The sequence below is a fragment of the Cibotium barometz genome, chromosome 26 (assembly GCF_041138505.1).
Source record: "Cibotium barometz isolate CiBa-2024 chromosome 26, ASM4113850v1, whole genome shotgun sequence".
Lineage (NCBI taxonomy): Eukaryota > Viridiplantae > Streptophyta > Polypodiopsida > Cyatheales > Cibotiaceae > Cibotium > Cibotium barometz.
The window spans coordinates 9,676,411-9,700,285 of NC_141071.1; the positions used below are offsets into that span (position 1 = coordinate 9,676,411).

Consider the following 23,875-nt stretch of genomic DNA (forward strand, 5'->3'; position numbering starts at 1 on the left):
CTCCAATAAAAAAGGTTATGCTGCAAAGAAACATGATTATCACTGGCAATGGTACATTACAGATGAAGTTAGTAGAGAAAAGGGAGTACAAAGGCTATACCCACCCTCCATGGTTTTTATTCTATGGAGGTAGTCTTACCATGAAAACAACGGTACACCCAATTGCATGTACGGATCAAGAAGAAAGCCAATGGGAGAAATGGTAAGTGCTCCTTAACATTACAACCATTAAGTGGAAAAACAAACTTAGGTACTAATTACTCCACCTATTTTTCCAACTCCGTAGAACTAACACAAAATTCCAGAGCCATTAGCATATACCAAGGGGCTCGGACCTACCATTTATGAAGGGGCACACCCTAACACACAAGAGGTAGGATCGGGCACAATGATAAAAGGAAGAGAATAACAATGGTAACCAGTCAAAGAAGAGGCAAGGCACTTGAAACAGAAAAGAGAAAGGAGCGGGTGCAGAAAAGAAACAAAAGGAAGTGCCCAAAGGGTAAAAGTTGATGGCAGCAACACAGGTACCGATTTGCTTAATCTAGGAAAGTGCAGATACTTGGGGGCAAATACTCTTCCAAGAAAGCCTACCCATAATATCCCTCAAAACTCTCTAAAACTAATAGCAAGTATCATAATTAAACAAAGAAAAATTACATTCAAAAGCAATAATCAAAGACCCACAAAATCTGTGTAGTGATGTTAGTGTACATGGAGTGATTACACTCAAGTTCAGTTGATTTTATTGAGAAGATCCTACCATCTTCGTGAAGACCATCAACCTGTTATTGGCAGATCATAGAGTGTTTCTTCCCTTAAAATGGCAAAGGCTAAATCTACATATAATAATACAAGGACCTCTTAGCCGAATGAAGGTCTATCTCGACTGCTCATAACAAATCCTCATCTTCTTCCGAAAATTCCTTATAGATCTGTACAACAAACTTTCTTCCCTCACTTCTCTAATTATTCAGAATTGAGTGTCCGATGAGCTGACATTGCTCTTCAAGTACGGTGGTGGATATGGGTCCATTAAGGGCCATAAGCTCTCCATCTATTCCACAACCCTTATGGTGGTTGTTCCCCGGCTTGAGCTTCACAGAATGTACCTGCAAAAGCAAGGGAATCAGATCGATCTTTGCCAAAATAAATTAAAAAGTAAAAAATTCCAAAATAAAAAAGAAAATCAATACCTTTGTGTACTCTACAAAAGGTAAGGATAGATGGCGGCCAAACTGCATCAAAACCAAAAATCGAAGCAACTGGAATCGGCCGACCTTACGAACAAGCACAAGATCCAGCATCCGGTCATCGTGCTCTGCAGTAGGGGCCAGCAGTTGCGATTTCAAACATTGAACAGTCTTGCATCGATGATTGCACACCATGACGCCTAAAAAAGGGCCTTGCTTCACCACCCATTTCGCATCCTCTGCATTGTGCACTGGCAGCTGCCCATGCTTCAGGGTAACCTGACCAACAACTGCTTCAGAGCTAGCTTTCACATCCAGGCAACCTTCCTGAGAGCTCCACTTCAACCCCAAGGATTTGGATACATCATCTCCGGAAACAGCAAACATGTCTCCTGGACAGTCCCCCACCATGGAATAGTCCCACGAGCTTCTAGAGCTTCCATTTCCAGGGCTCATGCCTGACCAACCTCTATCTATCCTTGACTTGGATCGTGTCCGGGGCCGTGGGGAAGGAGTTGTTGGACCTGCTATCGAGTGATTCACTGCAACCATGTCCTCATTTCCAGCTTGTGCCGAGCTGCCTCGCATCAAAGGAGCCCGCTTCGATTTTGCATCCAGTCCCCGGACATACTCCGATGGCTCACTGTTTGCATCAATCATGCCTGTAAATATGTCGTGTTCACCCAAGCTTTTATTGGGCGTCATCAAGGCAGACTCATGGTTGAGGGCACCATTGCTTGTTGTCCTCAATCCTGCTTCTAGGTCAATCTTATCGTATATTGGATCATCAAAAGTGTGTATGGAAACCTCAGTATGTATGCCCTTACTCTCTGCTCGATCTTGGTGACCTTGTCCAATGACTGGAAGATACTCAACCTCACATTCATATCTTGGCAAGCAGAGGAATTTCAGGGCACCTGCAACAAAATATCTCAAAGGCCCAAACCTCTTCTGATACTTTCCTGAGAGCTCCAACACTGTCAAACATTAAAAAAACCAACTTTCAGTCTATATTTCCAAACAAAATCAGGAACTAACTGGAGAAAAACCAAGGTTATGCATAAAATGCTCCTGCTATTTTTAAGGGTGCTGCTCGATATAAGCAGCTGTGCTTCTCTACTCTTCTTCTTCCCTTGCCAGCCCATTGCACTTGCCCCCCAACAAGCAGCTCCACTCTGGCCAGTACACACCTCCTACCCTTCTTGTTAGCACTGCTGAATTGTGACCGCACTTTCCTCCATCTGCCCTAAACATGACACGTGCTGCTCCTCAATCACCTCCTTACAGCAGACCTATGGCCGCCCTACACCATTCTACAGCATATCTTGCTCTGTGGTAGGATGGCTTCTCACCAATGCTACCTTGCAGCTCTCCGGCATGAGACTCCCAATCTCTTTTTGCTTTCTAGGCCTCCAGAAAGTATACAATGCACTTCTACCCAAAACAAGACAACATTTTGGTGTGTGTTAGGGTATATCATGAGCTTCTTCCCCCAACAATAAGGAAAGGCCCAACTTATTAGCATCTGGCTAGATCAGAAACACAAGCTTTTAATAAGTGAACCAGCAACATTTTCTACAAGATTATTATGTTCTTAGAACACCTATTTGTACCCATGCCAATGTGTATATACATCCACATGATTATATGAATGACATTGACCTGCACATGAGTATGCATGCATGTCCATGTGTATGTAGCTATATGTAAGAAGGATAGCACTCCAGTATGTGGTGTGTGAATGTGAGTGCTTCTGCATGCACATCTGCATCCAAATATTTGTAAACCTGGCCCTCAAGTGTGTACATGTGACCTGTTCCCTTTCCAAATGATTACAAAGTCTATCATATAGATGATAATAAACGTGTGTTCCTTGAAAGACAAGAAGCGCACCATCACTCATGAATCCGTAGTAGGCAACTGTGAGACCCATATGCACATCACCAGTTTTCATCCACTCCACTGCAAAAATATCTGTAGACACCAACTCTCCCTGTCAACAAGTGAAAAATGCCAATTAACAACATATACTAATCCATATAGGCAGTCTCCATCCATTTTTGATAGAACCCCCCCTCCCACCCCGCACACCCCCCCCCCCCCCCCCCCAATATATGTTCTAACGAATGCCCCACAGTTCTTGACGAGTGAGCCGCCCGGTAATGGGTGGTATGCGAGTCGGTACCTGCCCATGAATCTGTGTTCATATATGTGTGTGTGTGTGTGTGTGTTGCGATGAGCGAGCCACCCGGTAATGGGTGGTAAGATACACACACACACATATGTGTGTATATGTAATGGGTGGTAAGATACACACACACACACACATATGTGTGTATATGTATATATACATATACACACACACACACATATATATGTGTGTGTGTGTGTGTATATATATATACACACACACACACACATATATATGTGTGTGTGTGTGTATATGTATATATACACACACACACATATATATGTATGTGTGTGTGTGTATATGTGTATATGTATATATACATATACACACGTATATATATGTGTGTGTGTGTGTGTATATATATATACACACACACACACACATATATATGTGTGTGTGTGTGTATATGTATATATACACACACACACATATATATGTATGTGTGTGTGTGTATATGTGTATATGTATATATACATATACACACGTATATATATGTGTGTGTGTGTGTGTATATATATATACACACACACACACATATATATACATATACACACGTATATATATGTGTATATGTATATATATATACACACACACACACATATATACGTGTATATGTATATATACATATACACACGTATGTGTGTGATCATATACACACACACGCGCGTGCACACGTGTGTGTGTGTGTGTATACATACATACATACATACATATATATATATGTGTGTGTGTGTGTGTGTGTGTGTGTGTGTGATATATATATATGTATACACACACACACACACACATATATATATATATACATGTATATATATATGCGCGCGTGTGTGTGTATATATACATGTATATATATATATATATACATGTATACATGTATACATACATATATATCACACACACACACACACACACATATATATATGCGTGTGTGTATATATACATACATACATACATACATACTTACATATATATATGTATGTATGTATGTATGTATATATATGTATGTATGTATGTATGTATATATGTACACACACACACACACACGTGTGCGTGTGTGTGTGTGCATACATACATACATACATATATATATATGTATGTATGCACACACATGTCACACACTATGTATGCACACACACATGCATGCACGCGCATGCATATATATATATGTGTGTGTGTGTGTGTGTGTACCAACATCGATCTCTACAAAAGCATAGTGGCACCATACAGGATAGAGAGGAGTGAGGAGATTATCCAACAATTGGAGAGCTAGTTGGCAGCTTGCCAACAAGACATCCAAGCAAGAAAGGCAACACACACAGTGGTAAGTCCATCCATAGATGAAGCTCATGTCTGAGGATGCCAGAAAGCTTTCAAGAGAGGAAGTGGTATTAGTGATAGAGTTCCCAAGTAAGGAGTAGATTTGGGAGGATAAGCCCAAGGAGCAAGCACAAATAGATGGAGGGCAACCCATCCAAGATTCCATTCCAATTTCCAAAGAGGAGTCATCAATTGAGACTCAAACTTTTTCTATTGAGGGGGAGGATAAGATGAGCGATTCAACAGTGGTGTCTACCATGCTAGCTGAGCATCCACAGTCAAAGGGGCTTATTCCACTGATCACAATTTTTGAGAAGGCCGTAGCGGAGACGTCATTGGAGACAGCAGGTCCAATAGCCATGCTATTGGAGTTCGGACGACTATTGTGTGGAGCAGAAAGCGAGTTCGCCGAAAGATCTATACCGGTTGGAGCGGTGGAGCATCATTTGCACCCGTGCTCCAAGTTACGCAAGAGGGGATGTCACCTGCATGCTCTCCCAAGTGTGACATGGACATGCTTCTATCCATTGGCCAGCAAAGAGGTAAGTACGTGGCCGGATTCATGTGTTTGTATCTTGTCCTGGCACCCAATGAGCAGCCTAGTGTGGACAAAATTATTGGGTTATTGTGTGAACACCCTTAGTTGGACATTATTACGATCATCATTGAGTCATTGAGAGCTTAGGAGCAGTGCTACCAATGAGTATCTCTATTCAACATTGTAATATTGTCCTGGCACCCAATGAGCAACCAAATGTGGACAGAGTTATTGGGTTATTGTGTGAACACGCTTAGTTGGATATTATTATTAGGATTGGTAGAATTGGTAGCCAACTCACCAACATTAGACACTATAAATAGGAGTCTAGGCCATACCATATTGTGCCAGATCATTGGAATAGTGTCCTAGCGCCCAATGAGCAGGCCAATGTGGACAGAGTTATTGGGTTATTGTGTGAACACACTTAGTTGGACATTATTATTAAGGTTGGTAGAGTTGGTAGCCAACTCACCACCATTAGACACTATAAATAGGAGTTTAGGCCATAGTCGTATTCATTCATTGATCATCATTGAGTCATTGAGAGCTCGGAAGCAGTGCTACCAATGAGTATCTCTATTCAACATTGTACATATTTCATGTTAGTAATACATGGTAGATTAGGTCATCTCTCTCTACTATGTATGGAGCATGACGAAGTAGAATTTTGTGCATGGGTTTAAGTCTCTGATTAGGCACTAATCGCAATCAATCAATTCATAAACACGCTTCCGCAAGCACCCATGCTACATTGGTCACTCATCAAGGAGTGTCACCATACCACAACACACGAATTAGCCACATGTCGATGGATTGCCAAGGGAAAACATCAAGGTTGAACTAACAAAAGGTGTCGAAGCCAAACTGGCAGTCAAATCTAACCTGTGATTAACGAAAAAAAATCATGAAATGCTAGAGGTCTATGGTTTGCCAAGGCAAAACATCAAGGTTGAACAAATAAAAGGTGTCGAAGCCAAACTGGCAGTCAAATCTGACCTGTGAACGAAACAATCATGACATGCACGAGAGAGAGAGAGAGAGAGAGAGAGAGAGAGAGAGACCTTTACTATGGCAACCGCAGCTGAAGCAGGATCACGGATACCCATGACGGTCCAGATAAGGGAGTTATCTGAGCCAGCAGGAATGATTCCAATAGGAATCGCCCTCGACTGTTTTGCATCCTCTCTGCTTAAGAGCCCATTTAGAACCTGCACACCATGCCATCTTCTCTTGTAAAGAATACAACCTCAGGATCAAAATGCATGCAAAGGCAAAACTAATGTGAAGAAACTTTGACACACGGTGATCAAGGGACTTGTTAACAGTAAACTTCCACAACAGCGTACCTCGTTGACAATGCCATCACCTCCCACACATATGATACCTGCACAAGTTTTACATTTGAATTTCAGACAAATGCATAGCAAAGCAAAGAGGCACCAAATTAGCATGATTGAAAAAAGTGCAAGAATAGCCAACACCTGAACAATTACATTCAGGAGCCTTCAATTACAGTCACCACTTTACAGCATACAGACAACATACTTGCTAGAAACAAGCATGGTGGACAAAAGGGAAATGGGAGCAGTCCAAGAGGAGGAAGGGGACGGAGAACGGCAAGGGGGGAAACATATTTCATATAGGAATACATGAAATAGATTCATTAGATTGACTAAGAGATGTGTTACAAACAAGACATAAAAGACATATGAATGAGATGCAATGTGAAAGTTGAATTTTGACATCTCAATAACAAATGATAACAACGATGTCATTGCAGATAAACGGAACAGCCTTTGTAGCCAGGCAAGCAGCTTCTCCCTGCTTTTAAAAGACCGTTTCCCTTTCCCCGATTGTCCGCCCAAGATATCACGATTTGTGACTAATCTCACTAAACTGCACCTTAATCACTAATATTAGTGAAAGGGTGTCCTGAAAGGACAACCTTTCACAAGGGTTACTGTGAAAGGACATGTCTCATCTAGGAGACAACTGTTCATTTAATAGACATAACTATTCGTCTAAGAGTCACAATCCTACATTGAGGATGTGCCTCTTCACTTCTACTTATTCAGGCCCTACTTAAGAAGGCCTTGTGTATCAATGCAAACAACACAGCTTTCCGCTCTCTGACTCCTATTTTCTCAAGTATTTCAATTATGTTTAATAATGTTTAATTAAGCTAAAAGCTTAACGATGGTATTGGAGCAAACAAACTCCAACCTACAAGATGCCCACAACCAAACCCTAACCCTTAAAAAATCAAAAAACCCTAACCCTAAAAATCATTGAACCTTAACCCTGAAATTAGCCTTAGCAAGGTTTTTATGAAAGAGCACCATCCAATTTCGGCCCTTTTTTCCCAGTTTTGCATGATTTTTGAGTTCCTCGATTTCAGAACCCCAAAAAAAAAAATGATGGCAAGCTGTAGGCTTACCGAGTGTTCCTAGCCTTGACCAATGGTTGTCTCGCTCCTCTTCTCTTCCATGCATAAGCCCTCGTGCCCCTTCAAGCTGAATCGGCCCCTTCCAATGGTTGCCACCCTTCTCTGATGAGCCACGACATTTTGTTTTTTTTAATGCTTTAAAAAAGCATCAAGGCTTAACACCTTTAAAAGGCTTTACACCTTACCTTCCAGCCACTAAAGGTGCACACACGCCCCAAATGGTGGGCCACCCAGTGCAAATACACGGAAACACACAAAAATAAAAGGAAAATAAAAAACAATGTTTCGTCACCTTTTAATAGGCACAAAACGGCCGCATCAACATTCCTCTGTCGGCAGTTCACGATTTTTTTTTCCCCTTAACTTCTGTGTATTGCTCATGCACTCACCCGGTTGCCACTTCCTGATGTGTGTGTCCTCAGCCTACACAAGGTGTTCCTCTCAGCACAACCAATGGCCTATTTCTGCACCATACTCTTGACTCAATTTTTTTTTCCTTCTAATGGTGGCTTCGGCTTCGCTTCAACAAAAATGACTCCAATGTGATCAGCCCTATACCTTGCTCCGCTCTGCACATGAAATCCGTGACCCAAATCCGCCCCCTCTGCATGCCGACCCCCCCTCTATGGTGAAGACATGACTGCCCAGTGCTTGTACGTGATGATGGAACTGCCCTTGAACTCGTGATGTGCTGCTTGGCTTGGTGCCCGCCATATCAACATTCAGCCGGTTCTTGTCACAAAACAATTTTCAGCCGGCTGCCCCAAACAATCTTCATCAAATCTTCACATGTTTCAACAACAAATATCAGTGATGGCGATGGAGGTGTACACTAAATTTTTTTTTCCTTCTAATGGTGGCTTCGGCTTCGCTTCAACAAAAATGACTCCAATGTGATCAGCCCTATACCTTGCTCCGCTCTGCACATGAAATCCGTGACCCAAATCCGCCCCCTCTGCATGCCGACCCCCCCTCTATGGTGAAGACATGACTGCCCAGTGCTTGTACGTGATGATGGAACTGCCCTTGAACTCGTGATGTGCTGCTTGGCTTGGTGCCCGCCATATCAACATTCAGCCGGTTCTTGTCACAAAACAATTTTCAGCCGGCTGCCCCAAACAATCTTCATCAAATCTTCACATGTTTCAACAACAAATATCAGTGATGGCGATGGAGGTGTACACTAAATTTCCAACTTCCCAATCCAATGTTTATTAGAGTTCAGGCACGTCGTCTCAGCAGGCAGAATCATCACCAATGGCCGAAGAAAGAACAAGATACGCAATGGGATTCATCTCCACGTCGTCTCAGCAGGCAGAATCATCACCAATGGCCGAAGAAAGAACAAGATACGCAATGGGATTCATCTCCACCTCCTCCTGATTGGCGATTACAAATTGTGGAGTTACATGTGATTCCATTCTCTACAACAGTACAACTTATGTGAAGTGAGCAGGAGACACAAGAAGACAATCTTGGGATTCTGTTTCTTCTTCGTCATCATCAACGGCTATCAGCATTGCAAACTCTGATTGTATTCCTTCTGAAGAACAAGGTGATGATTTAAAAGCTCTGTATCAATTATTGAAACAAGTCACAATAAGAAGCTGGACATTAAGCTCCTTGAATCTTATATCGTCAAAATTTGGAACAATGGCTTTATAAGATGAATCTCTATTTTGACACCTCTCGAAGTCAAAGAAAGTTGCCATAGTTGCATCCTTGCTTAAAGACAATGTCTTCATTTGGTGGCATAGAGGGATTCATGATGGCAAAGGTGCGGTTCATACTTACCAATGTGGATTTTCAGACCCGTTCTAAACTCCGAATATTGGAACAAACTAGTTCCTTATCTGTTTATATCTCTCAATCCATCACGTTGGTACTCTGATCAAGAGACGGATTCATGATGGCAAAGGTGCAGTTCATACTTACCAATGTGGATTTTCAGACCCGTTCTAAACTCCGGATATTGGAACAAACTAGTTCCTTATCTGTTTATCTCTCTCAATCCATCACATTGGTACTCTGATCAAGAGTTTCATGCTTTCATCTTGAGATTAGAACCCACCTTGCGTTACGATGTCCAAAAATATGATCCTCCCACCTTAGCTCTAGCTATTCGCTATGCCGAGTGAGTTGTGGATCTCAATTCTCCACATTAGGACCCTTTAATAAAGGATGATAATTGCCTATGTGTACTATCTCACATGAGGCAAAAGGTTTTGGATGAGTGCCATGCTCCTCCATATGTTGGTCACAGAGGCATAATGTCTATTACGAACATGATTGAGCGGTATTTCTTTTGGCCAAGTATGCGAAAGGACATAGAGGCACATGTACGTGCATGTATCACCTATCAAAAGGTGAAATTTGCAAAAAGACACCAAGTTTGCTTCAGCCATTGCCTATTCCCACGCAGCCATGGGAAAATATTACAATGGATTTCATTATGGATTTACCACGGACCCAACAGGGTAATGATGCTATTTGGACAATTGTGGACAGGTTTAGCAAGCAAGCTCACTTCTTGCCGGTCAAGAAGACCATCAAAGTTGAGTATATGCTTAAAATATATCTTGCACAAGTGTTCAAGTATCATAGAGTGCCGAAGTCCATTGTGGGGGATAGAGAGATCCTAAGACTACAAGTCTCTTTTGGCGGGCGTTATTAAATATTATGGGTACCAAATTAGACTTCTCATCAGCTTACCACCCCGAAACGGATCATGCAAGGTTACATCTGTACTACTTACCTTATAGTAAGGTATGTTTTAGTGTACAGTACGGTACAATACCGTACTGGAGGGATCTGTACGTGGCAGTTCTCTCCCCCCCCCCCCAACTAGCCTTAGGCAAACTTGTAACTTGACGAGGAATTCTTGTGTGCTCATCAAACTGATTTCAGGTTTCTCTCTCTCTCTCTCTCTCTCTCTCTCTCTCTCTCTCTCTCTCTCTCTCTTATCTTCCAAGTTTTCATCTCACTGTAAGTGTAAACTTTTGCGAGGGCTTCTTCTGCAAAGTGGAAGGCTATACTGCCTTTCTTAGGGACTTCTGGCAGCGCCTTTGGGCCAGCTTCCGGCCCCGGAAGGTGACGCTTTTTCTCTGGCTCACAGCGCATAGAGGACTGGCTGTGGGGGCTTGGCTAGCTTTTGGCAGACACCCAGCGTCCTGCCCTCGGTGCGGCCATGCACAGGAGTCGCAGCAGCACTGCTTATGGGATTGCCCACAGGCTCAGCAGGTCTGGCAGCGCGCTCTCAGGATGGTTTTTGCAGGCTCACCAGGTGAGATGCTGGTGACGTGGGGTGCGGTGGCTTGGGCCACGGACAGCGGCCCGGCCCTTGGATATGAGGACGTCCCTGGCAGTGCGACCATCCAAGTCTCTGACAAGGCGATGGCGGTGGTTCCGACGCCAGACTTCTCTTCGGCAGCCCCTCAGGAGGGGGTCGGGCACAGATGGGAGATGATCAGCAGCATGACGGCTTGGCACATATGGAGAGCCCGATGCAGGGAGGCCATTGACCGCCAGGCGACTCCACCGGCGGAGGTCATACAGGCCCTCTGGGTGGACATCATTCACACCTTGAGAGGACACTAGGGCGACTCGGACCGCATGAGAGGGCGCCGCAAGGCTTTCCTCCGCACGTGACAGCCTGGCCCTTTCCTCACCGCGAGGGGCAAGGATGTCACTTGGCACTATAGGCCTCCAGTTTGGCTTTTCTCACCTCCCACATGTACTACTAGGTAGCCCCCCCCCCCAGAGAGCGGCCAGCCACCACGGGGGTGGAGGTCAGGTGTTCACTGTGTTTTTATCCCTCCTTGCGAGGTGAGCTTTGTAGCCTTATGGCGTTTTCTCATTAACTAATAGAAGGATCGTTTTTCCGGAAAAAAATAAAAAATAAAAAAAATAAATAAAGGATGATCTTTCAATACTCGCAGCAACTTTAGCAACTTTCTGACTCTCAAGCGTCTTCAACACCTCAACATTTGCAACATCAAAATTCTCATCGATCTTCTTCTCCAAATCGAAATCAAGATCGTTGACATCAACAACTTGGTAACAATGACAAGCGATCGTTTCCTCGATCACAACAGCAGTTGTCGCATGGTGATACCTCTAAGCGACCGAACAACTTTCAAAATCGAACATTTGGTTCAGCTAACTCATGGTTTGAGTACCTAAAGCGCCCTAATTCTTGTCAAAATTAGGGCCCTTTGGGTACCTTCAACCTCAAAAGACAAGTCGCGAGTTCAGTGCTCAAATAATTCAAAAAGCAAGCGTACAATAGCTCATGGAGTTCATGTTTGTGCTAGTGCTCATGCTTTAGAGATTGTAGAATTACCACCTGGACTCAGAGTTTGCAGATGATACGGCAGCTTACCTGTTTGGAGATGTGGGGAATCTCTAGAGATTCGCTGAGGCGAACGAGATCTTTTGTCGTGCATCAAGAGCGCAGATCAACTGGGATAAGTCGTGTGCCTTCAGGGTAGGCTCTATACCCATCCCGACTTGGCATCTAGTTGAGGCTTTCCAGTGGATTCCAAGGGACACTCCATTTCGCTATCTTGGATGTCAAGTGGGCATCGATGTATCTTCGGAGCAGCAGCTCGCCCCCCTTCTTTTGAGCATTCGGAAGAAGCTTTTGTACTGGAGTTCTGCGAGACTCTCCCTAGCTAGTAGAGTGCTGGTGGTGAACCAGGTCCTTCTTGCCACCATGTGGTACATTACTTCTTGTTGGGCCTTCACTTGAGCATGTATTGGTCAGGTACAGTGGTTGATCCGGAATTTCTTATGGGCCACCAATGACAGGAGGCTTGCCAGGACCAAGGTGGCATGGAGAGTGATCATTCAACCGCAACGCAAAGAGGACCTAGGCATCATTGACCTACTATTTAGAGTCGTGCCCTGTTGGGCAAGTTGATTGTTAGAGGGACTGCTTCTCGGTGGTGAGCCTTGGAAGGACTTCCTCTTAGCCCGGATTTCATCCCGCACTCCAAGTCTAGGGGGCCCTTGTCCGCGGAGTACCAAATGGATCTTCACAGAGATGCGAGCCCGCGAATTTAGCCCTGCCTTTGAGGACAGATTTGCAGCAAGTTTCCTCCGAGCTTGGGACTATCTCAAGCCGGCCGGCCCTCAGGCAGCTAGCTCCAGTTGCCTGAGAGGAGCATCTGAGGCAGCCATTGATATGGAACCCCTTTATCCATTTACCCAGTGGCCACATGCTGGGGGCCCAATCTCATGTATCATGGGGCGCATTGAGCTTAGGACTTGCCAGGTCCCTGTTAGGGGTTAGGGTTACACAAGAACAGAGAATCACAAAAGCACAGCAGCAAACACAAAGAGGGAGAGAGATGGTGATTGATGCTCACACAAAGAAGATGACATAGAATGTGTGGAGCAAGGGAGTTGACTCCACAATATCAAATACAATAATCTGTGGTGTACTCACACCTAATATCCAAGGGAAAAAACCCAAAGGGAGAAAAGTGCCCTTGGTTAGCCCATGTTCACATGTAGCACTACTCATAGCATACGTGGCATAATTCATAGCATAAATGCCTATAAATCCCCCCTGTAGTGGCAATGTGAACCTGTACTACAAGACCCGTGGTTTTTGGGAAAGTATCAATACCCACACGGAGGTATATGGTTTATATTGTTGGCTCGGCATTTCTACAGCTATGTGCCGGCTGAATTTTATGGTTGCCTCATGTTGGGCTGTGTTATGGCATTTGTATATGAATAATCCGGCATCTCCCGTGGGGAGAGTAAGGCCCTCAAAGCTTGTACATGATATTTTCTCCTTGGGTAATAAAATACTCCAAGGGGGGGGTCAGTCCATTCCGGCCTCTATGTGGTGTCACATTTCCAAGCTCCATTTTCAGTATTTGTGGATGTTTTGTCCAGCTTTTATGTTTTATGCAAAGTGATGATGGATATGTGTGAAGGCTATGGCCATGTTTAAATGTTTTAATATGCATTGATGGTATCAACAAGTGTGTCAAAGGCCCTAGTCCCCCGAGCACCACGAGTTGCAAGGACAAATTGGATGACAGTAATTACTCCCTTTGGAGTTTCATGGTCAGAAATCTTCTTATGGCCAAAGGATTATGGGATTATGTGTCACGTGAAGATGTACGCCCTGTTGACATAGCACCTAACACGCCTGGCTCTGGTGTTCAACAAGCTGCAGTACCTACTTCTCCCTCACAGGAGCAGAAGAGATGGGATACTTGCGATGCCCAAGCCATGGCTTTGATTGATTTGTCAGTAAAGCGATCAATCATACCGCAATTCGGTCCTGCGGGACCTCACGGCGAGCTTGGGATGTACTTGAAACCATGTATCAAGTAAAGAATGAGACCAGGGTTGCATTTCTCAAGAAAGAGCTTGAGAACCTGGACATGAATGATGGTGATAGTATGGTTGATCAAAATCCAGGATCTTCGAGAGCAGCTACTCAATATTGATGAGGTAATTTCCGAAAAGGAGCTGGTTTCCGGGACACATCGCTCACTCTCTCTAAGCGGGGAAACCAAACCTCACGGAGGGATTTGTTTAAGAAGCTTATGGCTGCCCCTGAGGGCAAGCGAGTAACATGTGTAAACAATTCTTCTTATCCAGTTCAAGGTGTTGGTGAGGTGATCCTCACAATAGCAGATGGTGCAGACCTATGTCTTCTAGATGTATTGTGAAACCGATCCCGTCAAGTGGGAATAGACTCCGTTGGACACCCACACGCGTAATAGCACAAAATAAATATCACAATTTAAATGGACAACTTAATAACAACTGAAAATTAAAATGAAATGAAATGTTGATAGATGGACACCAGCACTCGGGCCGGAACGGGCCGACCCCCCCCCCCCCTTCAATATATGATATATTATAATTTATTGGGAGTATTTAACAAATACAATGCTCCAAGGGGTCAATGAACCAGATGATGTCCATGTACAACTGAGATGAATACAGTACCAAATAAGAGTGTCACCGTACCTAGCCATTTAACGTTTGTCGGCAAGGGAAACCATTTGGGTCTGATTTTGGTCACGATAGTGGGCTCGCTGAAGCTCCCACCTCCCCTCTCCCTGCTCGTGGTTCTGCATAGCGCCTGTCGCCCCCCCCCCCTACCTGCTCGCCCCCCCGCTTGCCCATCGTTCCTTCCCCCCCTCCGCCTGCATTGCCCGCCGCCTGCTCTTTTAGCCCCCCCCCCCCCCCCCCCCCCCCCCCCCCCCCGCCTGCTTCCGCTTTTGCGCCCCCCCCCCCTTTTTTTTTCTGTTCCGCCTCGCTTCCTCTCCTCGCGCCCCCCCCTTGTCTTCTCGCCCCCCCCTACACTCTGCTGCGCCTCATCCCCCCCCCCCTGCCGCCTGCTCGCTTCCTCCCCTTCCCTCTTGCGCGCAGCCCCCGCCTTCCCCCTTTTTTGGGGTTCGCCTTCTCCCACCCCGCCCCTCCTTCTTGCTTCGAGTTCGAGGCCGCCCAGAGCGTTGCCAAGGTCCTTGCCATGAGTCCCCTTGACATCAGGGGTGCTCGGGCTTTCTTCAGACCTTGGCAGCATGGATTTGACCCAGCAGCGGCGGAGCAGGGAGAGCGCCTCTTCCATGTTACAGTTTGTTTCCCTGGTCTTCGCCGGGAGTATCTTCCGCTCCTCTCCAGGCTCGGAGCATTGGTGGGCTCGGTACTAGAGACGGGCCCCTCAGCAGCTTCAGTGGTGGCCAGAGCAGCTGGGCTACCTTCGGTCAGAGTGTTGGTGTCTGACATCTCCTCCCTTCCTAAGGTCATTCAGCTACCTAGGATAGGGGGGGGGGGGGGGGGGGATAGATCAGAGAGTGGAGTTCTCGGGGCTCCCGAACCAGTGCTTCATTTGCAGGCAGGTCGGTCATCTGGCCAAGGCCTGCCCTCGCAGGAGACCTCGACCCTCACCACAGCAGCAGGCTACTGATGGCCCGCCCACAGATTCGGCTCGGCAGGCTGCCTCCGGGACACCTGCTCAGGCCACAGAGACCTCGGAGTGGCAGCCTGGACAGGGGCGCCGCCGAGGGAGACAGCCACAGCAGCACGCCCAGAGACCGCTGCAGCAGCAGCCACAGTCTCAGCCTCACTGGGTTCCCGTGAGGAACAGCTTTGCTCCCCTTCAGAAGGAGACCCCTGCAGCGACTGAGGACCAGGAGATGCCAGCCCCCCCTCCTTCACCCCCCCCCACCCCCGTCCCCTCCCACCGCCTCGCTTCCACCATCGCCTCCTCCCGCTCCGGTTTCGGCAGCGGCTCCCTCTCCACCTCCCTCGCCTCCCCCTCCTCCCCCTCCGCCCGCCACACCTTCCCGGGAGGCCCTGGCAGTTCCCTGGCGCTCACCTGCAGTCCGGAGAGCGCTGAGCACTGACCTCGCTCGAGCATCACAGAGGAGACCTATGCCGATTAGGGCCTCACGGATTTCATCTATCCGCAGTCGGCTGAGTCGCCTTGGCATTAGACAGCGCTCGGAGGCTTTTGATTATACCTTCACACGGCTTTTTGGAGCAGAGGGCCCCCATGAGCCAGCACCCATTCGAGTTCATGTAGTGATACCTCCGGCCCGCGGGGAGGAGGCACTAGACTCAGCGGTGGCCTTCTCGTTCCCTCTTTGTGGACCTTGCGACCGGGAGTGGACTCTAGAGCTCGCTCTCAGCACTTTGAAGACTCAGGCAGTTGAGTTTTCTCATCACATGAGCGATCTGGAGGTGACAGATGTGATAGGCCGACTTTGGGAGTTGGCTCATTTTTTCTTGGATCCCGGGAGTGTGGATATCTCAGGGATTCGGCATTTGGTCGTGCGCATAGTGGCAGACTTGGCACGCGACCCTGGATATGTGAGTATACACGAGGTTGCTCTGTCAGAGCAGGAGGCAGTCGCCATGGGCCACAGCCACTGGCGCCTGATCCGGGATTCTTGCAGTACACCGGGTGGGCAGATTCGCAGCCGTTCGGATGGGGATTACTCTCCATCCAAGCCGCTTGCGAAGGCCCGCCGTACGGCTGAGACAACATCCACCTCAGCAGGGCATCCATGAGGATCATCTCATGGAATGTATAGGGCCTTGGCGGAGCACACTTTATACGCTATCGAGGTTGCTTGAGGCAGGAGCTTCAGAGATGCCTGGTTGGTGGCAGCATTGACATTTTGATGATGCAGGAGCACCACTTGGGTGAGAGCAGGATCCGGAGATATGGTTCGGTGATGCCTGGTAGATGGGACACTTTTTGGTCTGCAGGGTTTGGTCCTTTGGGTGGACAGGGAGGAGTATGCATGGTTATTGCAGATGTATGGCGGCAGGCCATTGTGGATCGAGGGATCATTGTGCCTGGTAGAGCACAGTATGTCATTTTGAGGATGCATGATGAGCTATTGGGTGTGCTCAACATCTATGCGCCCAATCATGCTAGTGCCAGAGTAGAGTTCTGGACTCAGGTTACAGATGCATTGCCAGAGGCCGCCCATTGGTGTGTTGGGGGAGACTTCAACATACTTGAGGACCCGGCAGATAGGGTGGGAGGCAGTCATGTTACAGTGCACGGCACAGAGCTTGCAGCTTGGGACCGGTTTTGCATGTCACTGAGGATCACTGATGCATGGCAGCATGGGGCTTTCTCCCGGTCTCGGTCGGATCGCCGGCAGGGAGGGACTAATCTATCACGGATTGATCGCTTTTATGTGGGCGACTGGTTAGGGGAGCGAGGGGGCTCCGTCGGCATTCTCGCTGGCACCTCATTTTCAGATCATGCGCCAGTTATATTGACATTGGAGGAGGGGACCCGGGAGCCCAGCTTGCAGTTGAGGATCCCAGAGAGGGTACTTACAGATCCCAGTCTCGCTGAGGACATTGAGAGGATCTGGCATGATAGTCAGTGCTCTGACCAGGATGCAGCGGGCCAGTGTGCCCAGGGACTCATTGATCTTAGCTCTTTTCTACACGCTGCAGCTTTGACACGACTGGGAGAGATTCGCGAGCGGGAGCAACGGCTGAGACGCAGCCTTGCTTCGCTACAGCGCCTTCAGGAGCAGCAGCCTGCATGTGAGTGGGTGGCGTCCCAGCTGAGCCAGGCACGCCAGGAGGTTAGAGAGGTAGAGGAGCAGAGACATGAGTTTTACTATCGTCGTCAGGCCTCTCAGTGGTGGACGCAGCTTGGTGATAGAGTGACTGGAGAGTTTTTTGAGATCACTGGACCCCATCATGCGCGAGCAGGAGTCCGCCAGCTTGGTAGACCGGATGGATCGGTAGCTACTGAGCTCGGGGAGATCAGAGCCATTGCTACTGCATTTTATAGTGACCTGCTTTCAGCGGAGCCAACCACTGAGGATCGAGATGTTTGCAGACAAACTGTGTGGGCCCATGTGCAGAGGAGGGTCACAGACCATATGTGTACAGTTCTAGGTGCGCCTCTGTCAGAGATTGAGCTTGCCGAGGCCTTGAGGGTCCTGCCGCGACATAGTTGCCCAGGGGAGGACGGACTGACGCCGGTCTTTTTTATGCGCTTTTGGGACCTTTTGGGGCCAGGCCTCCGCAGGGGCTTTAAGCATGTTTTGGACACTGGGGTGATGCCGCAGAGCTTTTCAAAGGGCTTGATCTATCTTATCCCCAAGGGGGAGGGAGTATCAGATGACATTCGGCATTGGAGGCCTATTACGATCCTCAATACTGTCTACAAGGTCTTGGCAAAGGCCTTGAGTTTGAGGATCCAGCCCTTCCTGGGGGAGTTGATTCATGCTACTCAGACAAGATTTGTCGAGCGCAGTATCCTTGACAACATCTTTACTTTCTGGGAGGCGACGGCCCGAGCTAGATTTCTTGGCGAGGACTTGGTCGTGATGCTTCTCGATTTTGAGAAGGCATACGATAGAGTTGATTGGGGTTTCTTAGAGGGCACTATGCTTCGCCTGGGCTTTGAGCCAGGATGGATCAGAGGGGTGGCAGCTCTGTATTCCACAGCTCGCAGCCAGGTGCTGATTGCAGGAGGACGGGGGCCGAGTTTTGAGCTGACCAGATCAGTCCGTCAGGGGTGTCCTCTCGCCCCTTTCCTTTTTCTCTTCTTTGCGGAGGCTATGAGTATGTATTTGACGGCAGAAGAGGTTGGTTTGAGAGGACTGCAGCTCCCAGTCCCGGGGGAGGACCTGCTTGATGCTGAGTTTGCAGACAACACGGGCTTATTTTTGCATGGCCATGAGGCCAATCTTATTCGGGCTGAGCAGTCGCTCCAGGTTTTTAGTGCAGCTTTGGGAGCATTGATCAATTGGTGCAAGACAGTGGCCTTTTGGATCAGTAGTGCTCCCACTCCGGCATGGAGCCCGGACCCCGGTTTTAGATGGATTCCTCCAGGCACAGCAGTGCGGTATTTGGGATGCCAGATTGGCCTAGATTTGTCACTTGAGCAGCAGATTGCCCCGCTTCTTCTAAGCATTCGGAAGAAGCTATTGTATTGGAGTACAGCTCGACTATCCTTGGCTGGGAGGGTGGTGGTGGCAAATCAGGTGCTATTAGCGACCATGTGGTACATTACGTCTTGCTGGATTTTCTCGAGCTCTTGCATCAACCAGGTACAGAGGCTGATCAGGAACTTTCTGTGGTCAGGGAGGGACGGTCAGCCAGCTCGGGCAAAGGTTGCATGGGCAGTTATTACACTTCCGTTGGCTCAGGGCGGTTTGGGCATTATAGATCCAGTCGATCAGAGTAGAGCCTTATTGGGGAAGCTTATTGTTCGGGGGTTGCTTCCAGGCGCTGAGCCTTGGAAAGAGCTCCTCTTGCAGCGACTGCAGGCTCGGGCGCCCCCAGCAGGGGGCACTTGGGCACCAGAGATTTGCTGGATCTTCATAGAGATGAGGAGGACAGGCCTCAGTAGAGGATGGGAGGACAGATTTGCTTTGAGTATCCTGAGAGCTTGGGAGCTGCTGAGACCGGGGCTCTCTCAGCGGCCTCCTTCCTGTGTTGAGGAGCGGGCCAGGCAGCCGCTCATCTGGAGCCCAGCGGTTCGCACGGAGCAGGGTCATATGCTGGGTTCTCGGCCTCGTCTAGCCTGGGGACCTTTAGCGGCAGGCCCAGCTCGTAGTTTTGGAGACTGGCAGGCTTTCTGCAGTCTACCAGAGGAAATCCAGGTGGAGAGGCTGAGTCACTTCAGAGGGGGGTTGATTATGAGGGATGATATACAGGAGGCACTCACAGAGGAGTGGTTCACGCCTCTCGAGCCAGTGGCCCCACGGTGGATGTGAGCCTTTACACAGTTGGAGATCCTGATTGCTGTCAGAGCTAGCACTGAGGATGGCAGATGCCTCTACTATGAGATTCAGGATGAGGGCAGACTCCAGAGAGTGGAGGTGGAGTCGCCTTTGGTTGCAGAGTGCACCTTTCAGAGGATTCGGGTAGTGGCCGCCGCTTCTCGGAAGTGGCATATTGACCCCGACCCTGCTGATGTGCTCCCGGATTGGCGCATATGGGCATATGCAGCGCGCCCCTTGGCCCGGCTACAGTGGGACCTCGGGGAGTACGAGTGGCATGATCCTTATGCATCCCTTGAGGCCACAGAGATCACCTTTTTCCAGTATACTGTTCGACTGGAACGGCATATTTTGACGGCGAGGAGGACGGTTTCTCCAGCGCGGCAGCGGGGCATTGGCGACTACAGGGACTCTCACAGGAGTTCCTGGAGGATTTCTGGGCTCGGCTCTGGGCTAGTCGGCAGGCCCGCAGGATCTCGGCTTTTCAGTGGTTGGTCGCCCACAGGGGCTCAGCAGTTGGCACTTGACTTGTTTGCAGCGGTCTTCCGGCGGCCTGCGTCCGATGCGGCCACCCTATGGAGACACAGAGACACTGCCTTTGGGACTGCCCTCAGGCACAGCAGATTTGGCTGCGAATGCTGCGTATTCTGGCCCCCCTCTCTCCAGAGGGTATGTTTACGTGGGGTGCCGCTGCTTGGTCGACTTCGTCAGGGCCTGCTATGGACTATGAGATGGAGCAGGGCAGTCAGGCCATCAGATTTATTAGGGGCCAGCCTCGCCTGGTTCCGGCACCGGATTTCTCGTCCGCCAGCTGGACACAGGAGAGGGATTTACGATGGGAGCTCCTCAGCAGCCTCACCATCTGGCTCACCTGGAGGGCCCGTTGCTTTACGGCCTTTGAGGGGAGATTGGAGCCACCAGCAGAGACTGTAAGGGGGATTTGGCAAGAGTTGATCCACACCCTGCGAGGACAGTACGACCGCATCCGGGGAGACTCGGATGGGGCGATCTTACGGCGCCAGGCCTTTCACACCACTTGGCGCTGTGGCCCTTTCTACACCTTACACACGGGATCCCCCCGTTAGCACTACAGGCCACCTGTTTGGCTCTTCCCCCCCCCCTATTGTATGATTTAGCCGCTCAGTTCTTTGTACTGATGCTTGTATTTTGCAGCACCTAGGGAGAGTCTCCCGGGCTGCATGATGTATTCGCTGCTCTATCTCTCTTAGGAGCAGGAGAGATCTTTTGTAGCCCTACGGGCGTTTTTATATAACTAATGGAAGGATCTTTTCTCGGAAAAAAAAAAAAAAAAAGAGTGTCACCAGGAGGTGAAACTTTTTGCAGTTGTTTTCTTTATTTACATTTCTTTATAAATATATATATTTTTCTTTTCTCTCTCTTTGGTTGCTGTTGTTTTCCCCCGGGATCTCTTGGAAGGGCTTGGGCCATTGCAATGTCAGAATGGGTCAGCCAGTGGGACTTTGGACCAGTGGTTAGCTAAGCCTGAGAACTGCACTGAAAGATGAATGACAGTGTCCAGGACATGGCCACTGAATGAGGGCATAGGCCGGTTTACACTAGTAAGTGGCCGCCACCGAAATGTGAATGTATCTTGAATTCTAAGCAAATTCTGAAGTGACCATAGTGCTCAAAGATGGTCAGGAGACCAGAAGGAATGCAGATGACATCATCCCTAAAATCTAGGGAACTGCTATTTTGGGCAGTGTCGGAATCGAAAAGTGTTCGCGTCAGTTTGTGCGGAATGTCAAGGGGACCAAAAGCTGGCAAAGGACTGTTGTGAGAATGTGAACCAGTCAGGAGATTTTTAGCTTGGAAGATTGCATGTGGAAAAGGCTTAAAAATGTGCCAAGTGTCAAATTTATGTGCATTTTCCACACTGGGAAGAGGGAAGCGTGGCATTTTGGGCTGAATGAGGCTCATTTGCAGCATTATGGTGGGTTGTTGCAGGTTAAGAGCTATTGTGGTGCACTCCCTTGCCCTGCAACTCATGTATTGAGGGTTGAGCTTGCTCCCCACAGCCTCTCTCTCTCTCTCTCTCTCTCTCTCTCTCTCTCTCTCTCTCTCTTGCAGACTATGGTAATGCTCTCATCAGATAAAATCAGGTACAGTTGCAAGAATTTCATGCTTATATGTAGAGGCTAGTTGCCTCCTTGAATAGGAACCGGTGTAGTTAGTTCCTACACCAAAGCAGGGACGGAAGAGGGTAATAACCTCTTCAATACAACGATGTTTCAGCACTGTTTAGGTGCTGTTTTTGGGCTGTTATGTTGCCCGGTTGATGCCAGAATGCAGTAGGACTTTGCTAAAGTCTTCCAGGACAGTACAAGGGTTAATTTGGGCTGAAAACAGAGCTGAAAACAGGTCTGTGCAGAAAATAACAGCAAGCTGAATTGTGATGTTTTGGACTCCATTGGGTAGTCTCATGCCTATGGAAGTGAGCCTGTCAGTTGGGACTCATTCTGAGATGTTATGGAACAGTTTTAGTGCTATTATGCTGGCAAATCTCTCCCACAATTTGTAAAACTCAGCTGGTGCAAGTAGAGTGCTCTGTTGCACTCGTGCTTTGTATTTTCCAACTTTTTAACAATAAAGAAATACCACAAGGGGCGCCGGACTTCGGGGCCAATGTGTTGTTGAGCGAGGGAGTGAGGATTCTGTGATTGTGTGTCTGAGTAAGTCCAGGTTATTTGTGAATGAATTACCGCTTTATGTGTCCATAGACCGGTTTTATGGTTCCATCGCCAGGATAGGGTCCTCTTTTCTACAAGAGCCCGGACACGGATTGGATTGGGTGAACAGGAGACACACATAGTGAGGTACAACTGATTACAGGTGAGAAAGAGTACGGTCTCTTTCTTTGGATACAGGTTCCCTTAAACTTTCAGTTGACAGTATGACAGACATAGGGAAAGGCAAGCTCCCTACCGAAGAGAGTTCCTCTTCTACTCACAGACAGCATATAGAGGTGAAAGGTGCCCAGGTGTCAGCCTCTGCTCGGACGGAGCCAGTAGTACAGCCAGCCTTGTTAGAAGAACAGGAACAAGAGGATTTATTTCATGCGCAGCTCCTGAGCATCGTTGGTACCTTTGAACAGCTGGTGAAGAATCCCAGGATGAAGAGATATTTGCAGTCAAGGACAGGGGATTCCCAGGCTGAATCATCTCAGCATGCAGTTGAGAGAGCACAGGAACAAGTGCCAAGGATGCCACAGCATGTAGAGCAGACACCAGCAGTGGCAGCCAATCCAGTGCAGCATGTTACACAAGCACAGGATCAGGCAGTTAATGGTCAGGGCAGTAATGCACAAATGGTTCTGTCGACCATTCCTCCTTTGGTTGCTGCCCAACCCGGTTATTTTGGTGGTGGGTCTATTTTCCAGGCCATGGCTAGACCGCCCACAGCTTTGCCAGGTTTGATGCCAAGAGGGTCACCAGGACTGATGCCTACAGAATTTGTGAACCCTCTTTATGCCAACATAGGTGTGCAGCCTGGATTTCAGACACATTTCAATCCAGTTTTGATGCCTGCAGTACCTGTTAGTGTGGCTGAATTTTCTCAGCCAAGTGGACAGACGCCAGCAAGGACTGATGCAGAGAAAGTGCAGAAGGATTTACCATTCTTACAGCCGCCAATCTATGATTACTTGACCCTCAAGAGCAGTAAGCAAAAGGACTACAAGGAAGGTGGTCAAGCAGTGAAGTTTGAGACTTTCAGTGGCATACAGGCTGAAATTGCCAGACACTTGGAAGATCCACAATGCATTCCATGTGAGCCTGTTGAGGCCTTTTGTTGGAGATGTGCCAGAGGATTTGATGCCTGAGGAACAGCCTGAAGTTGAGGAATTAGATGAAATTCTGATTCCTGAACAGATTCTGGTACATAAGGACAGGAAAGTGAAAGGGAAAGTTGTCAGAAGATATT

General features: G+C 47.9%; 1 protein-coding gene across 2 annotated transcripts in view; it reads right to left on the reverse strand.

Moving 5' to 3' along the window:
• Positions 1-617: 617 nt before the first annotated feature.
• The window catches only part of LOC147623647 (sphingoid long-chain bases kinase 1-like), a 61,269-nt gene continuing 38,011 nt past the window's right edge, over positions 618-23,875 (reverse strand). For both annotated transcript variants that reach the window (XM_086820234.1, XM_086820235.1), the window contains exons 5-9: positions 6,589-6,626; positions 6,304-6,450; positions 3,087-3,186; positions 1,197-2,170; positions 618-1,112 (exon numbers count right to left, since the gene is read on the reverse strand). In XM_086820234.1, coding sequence (XP_086676360.1) covers positions 966-1,112; positions 1,197-2,170; positions 3,087-3,186; positions 6,304-6,450; positions 6,589-6,626 — 1,406 coding nt within the window. In that variant the 3' untranslated portion in view covers positions 618-965. The remainder of the gene's footprint in view (positions 1,113-1,196; positions 2,171-3,086; positions 3,187-6,303; positions 6,451-6,588; positions 6,627-23,875) is intronic.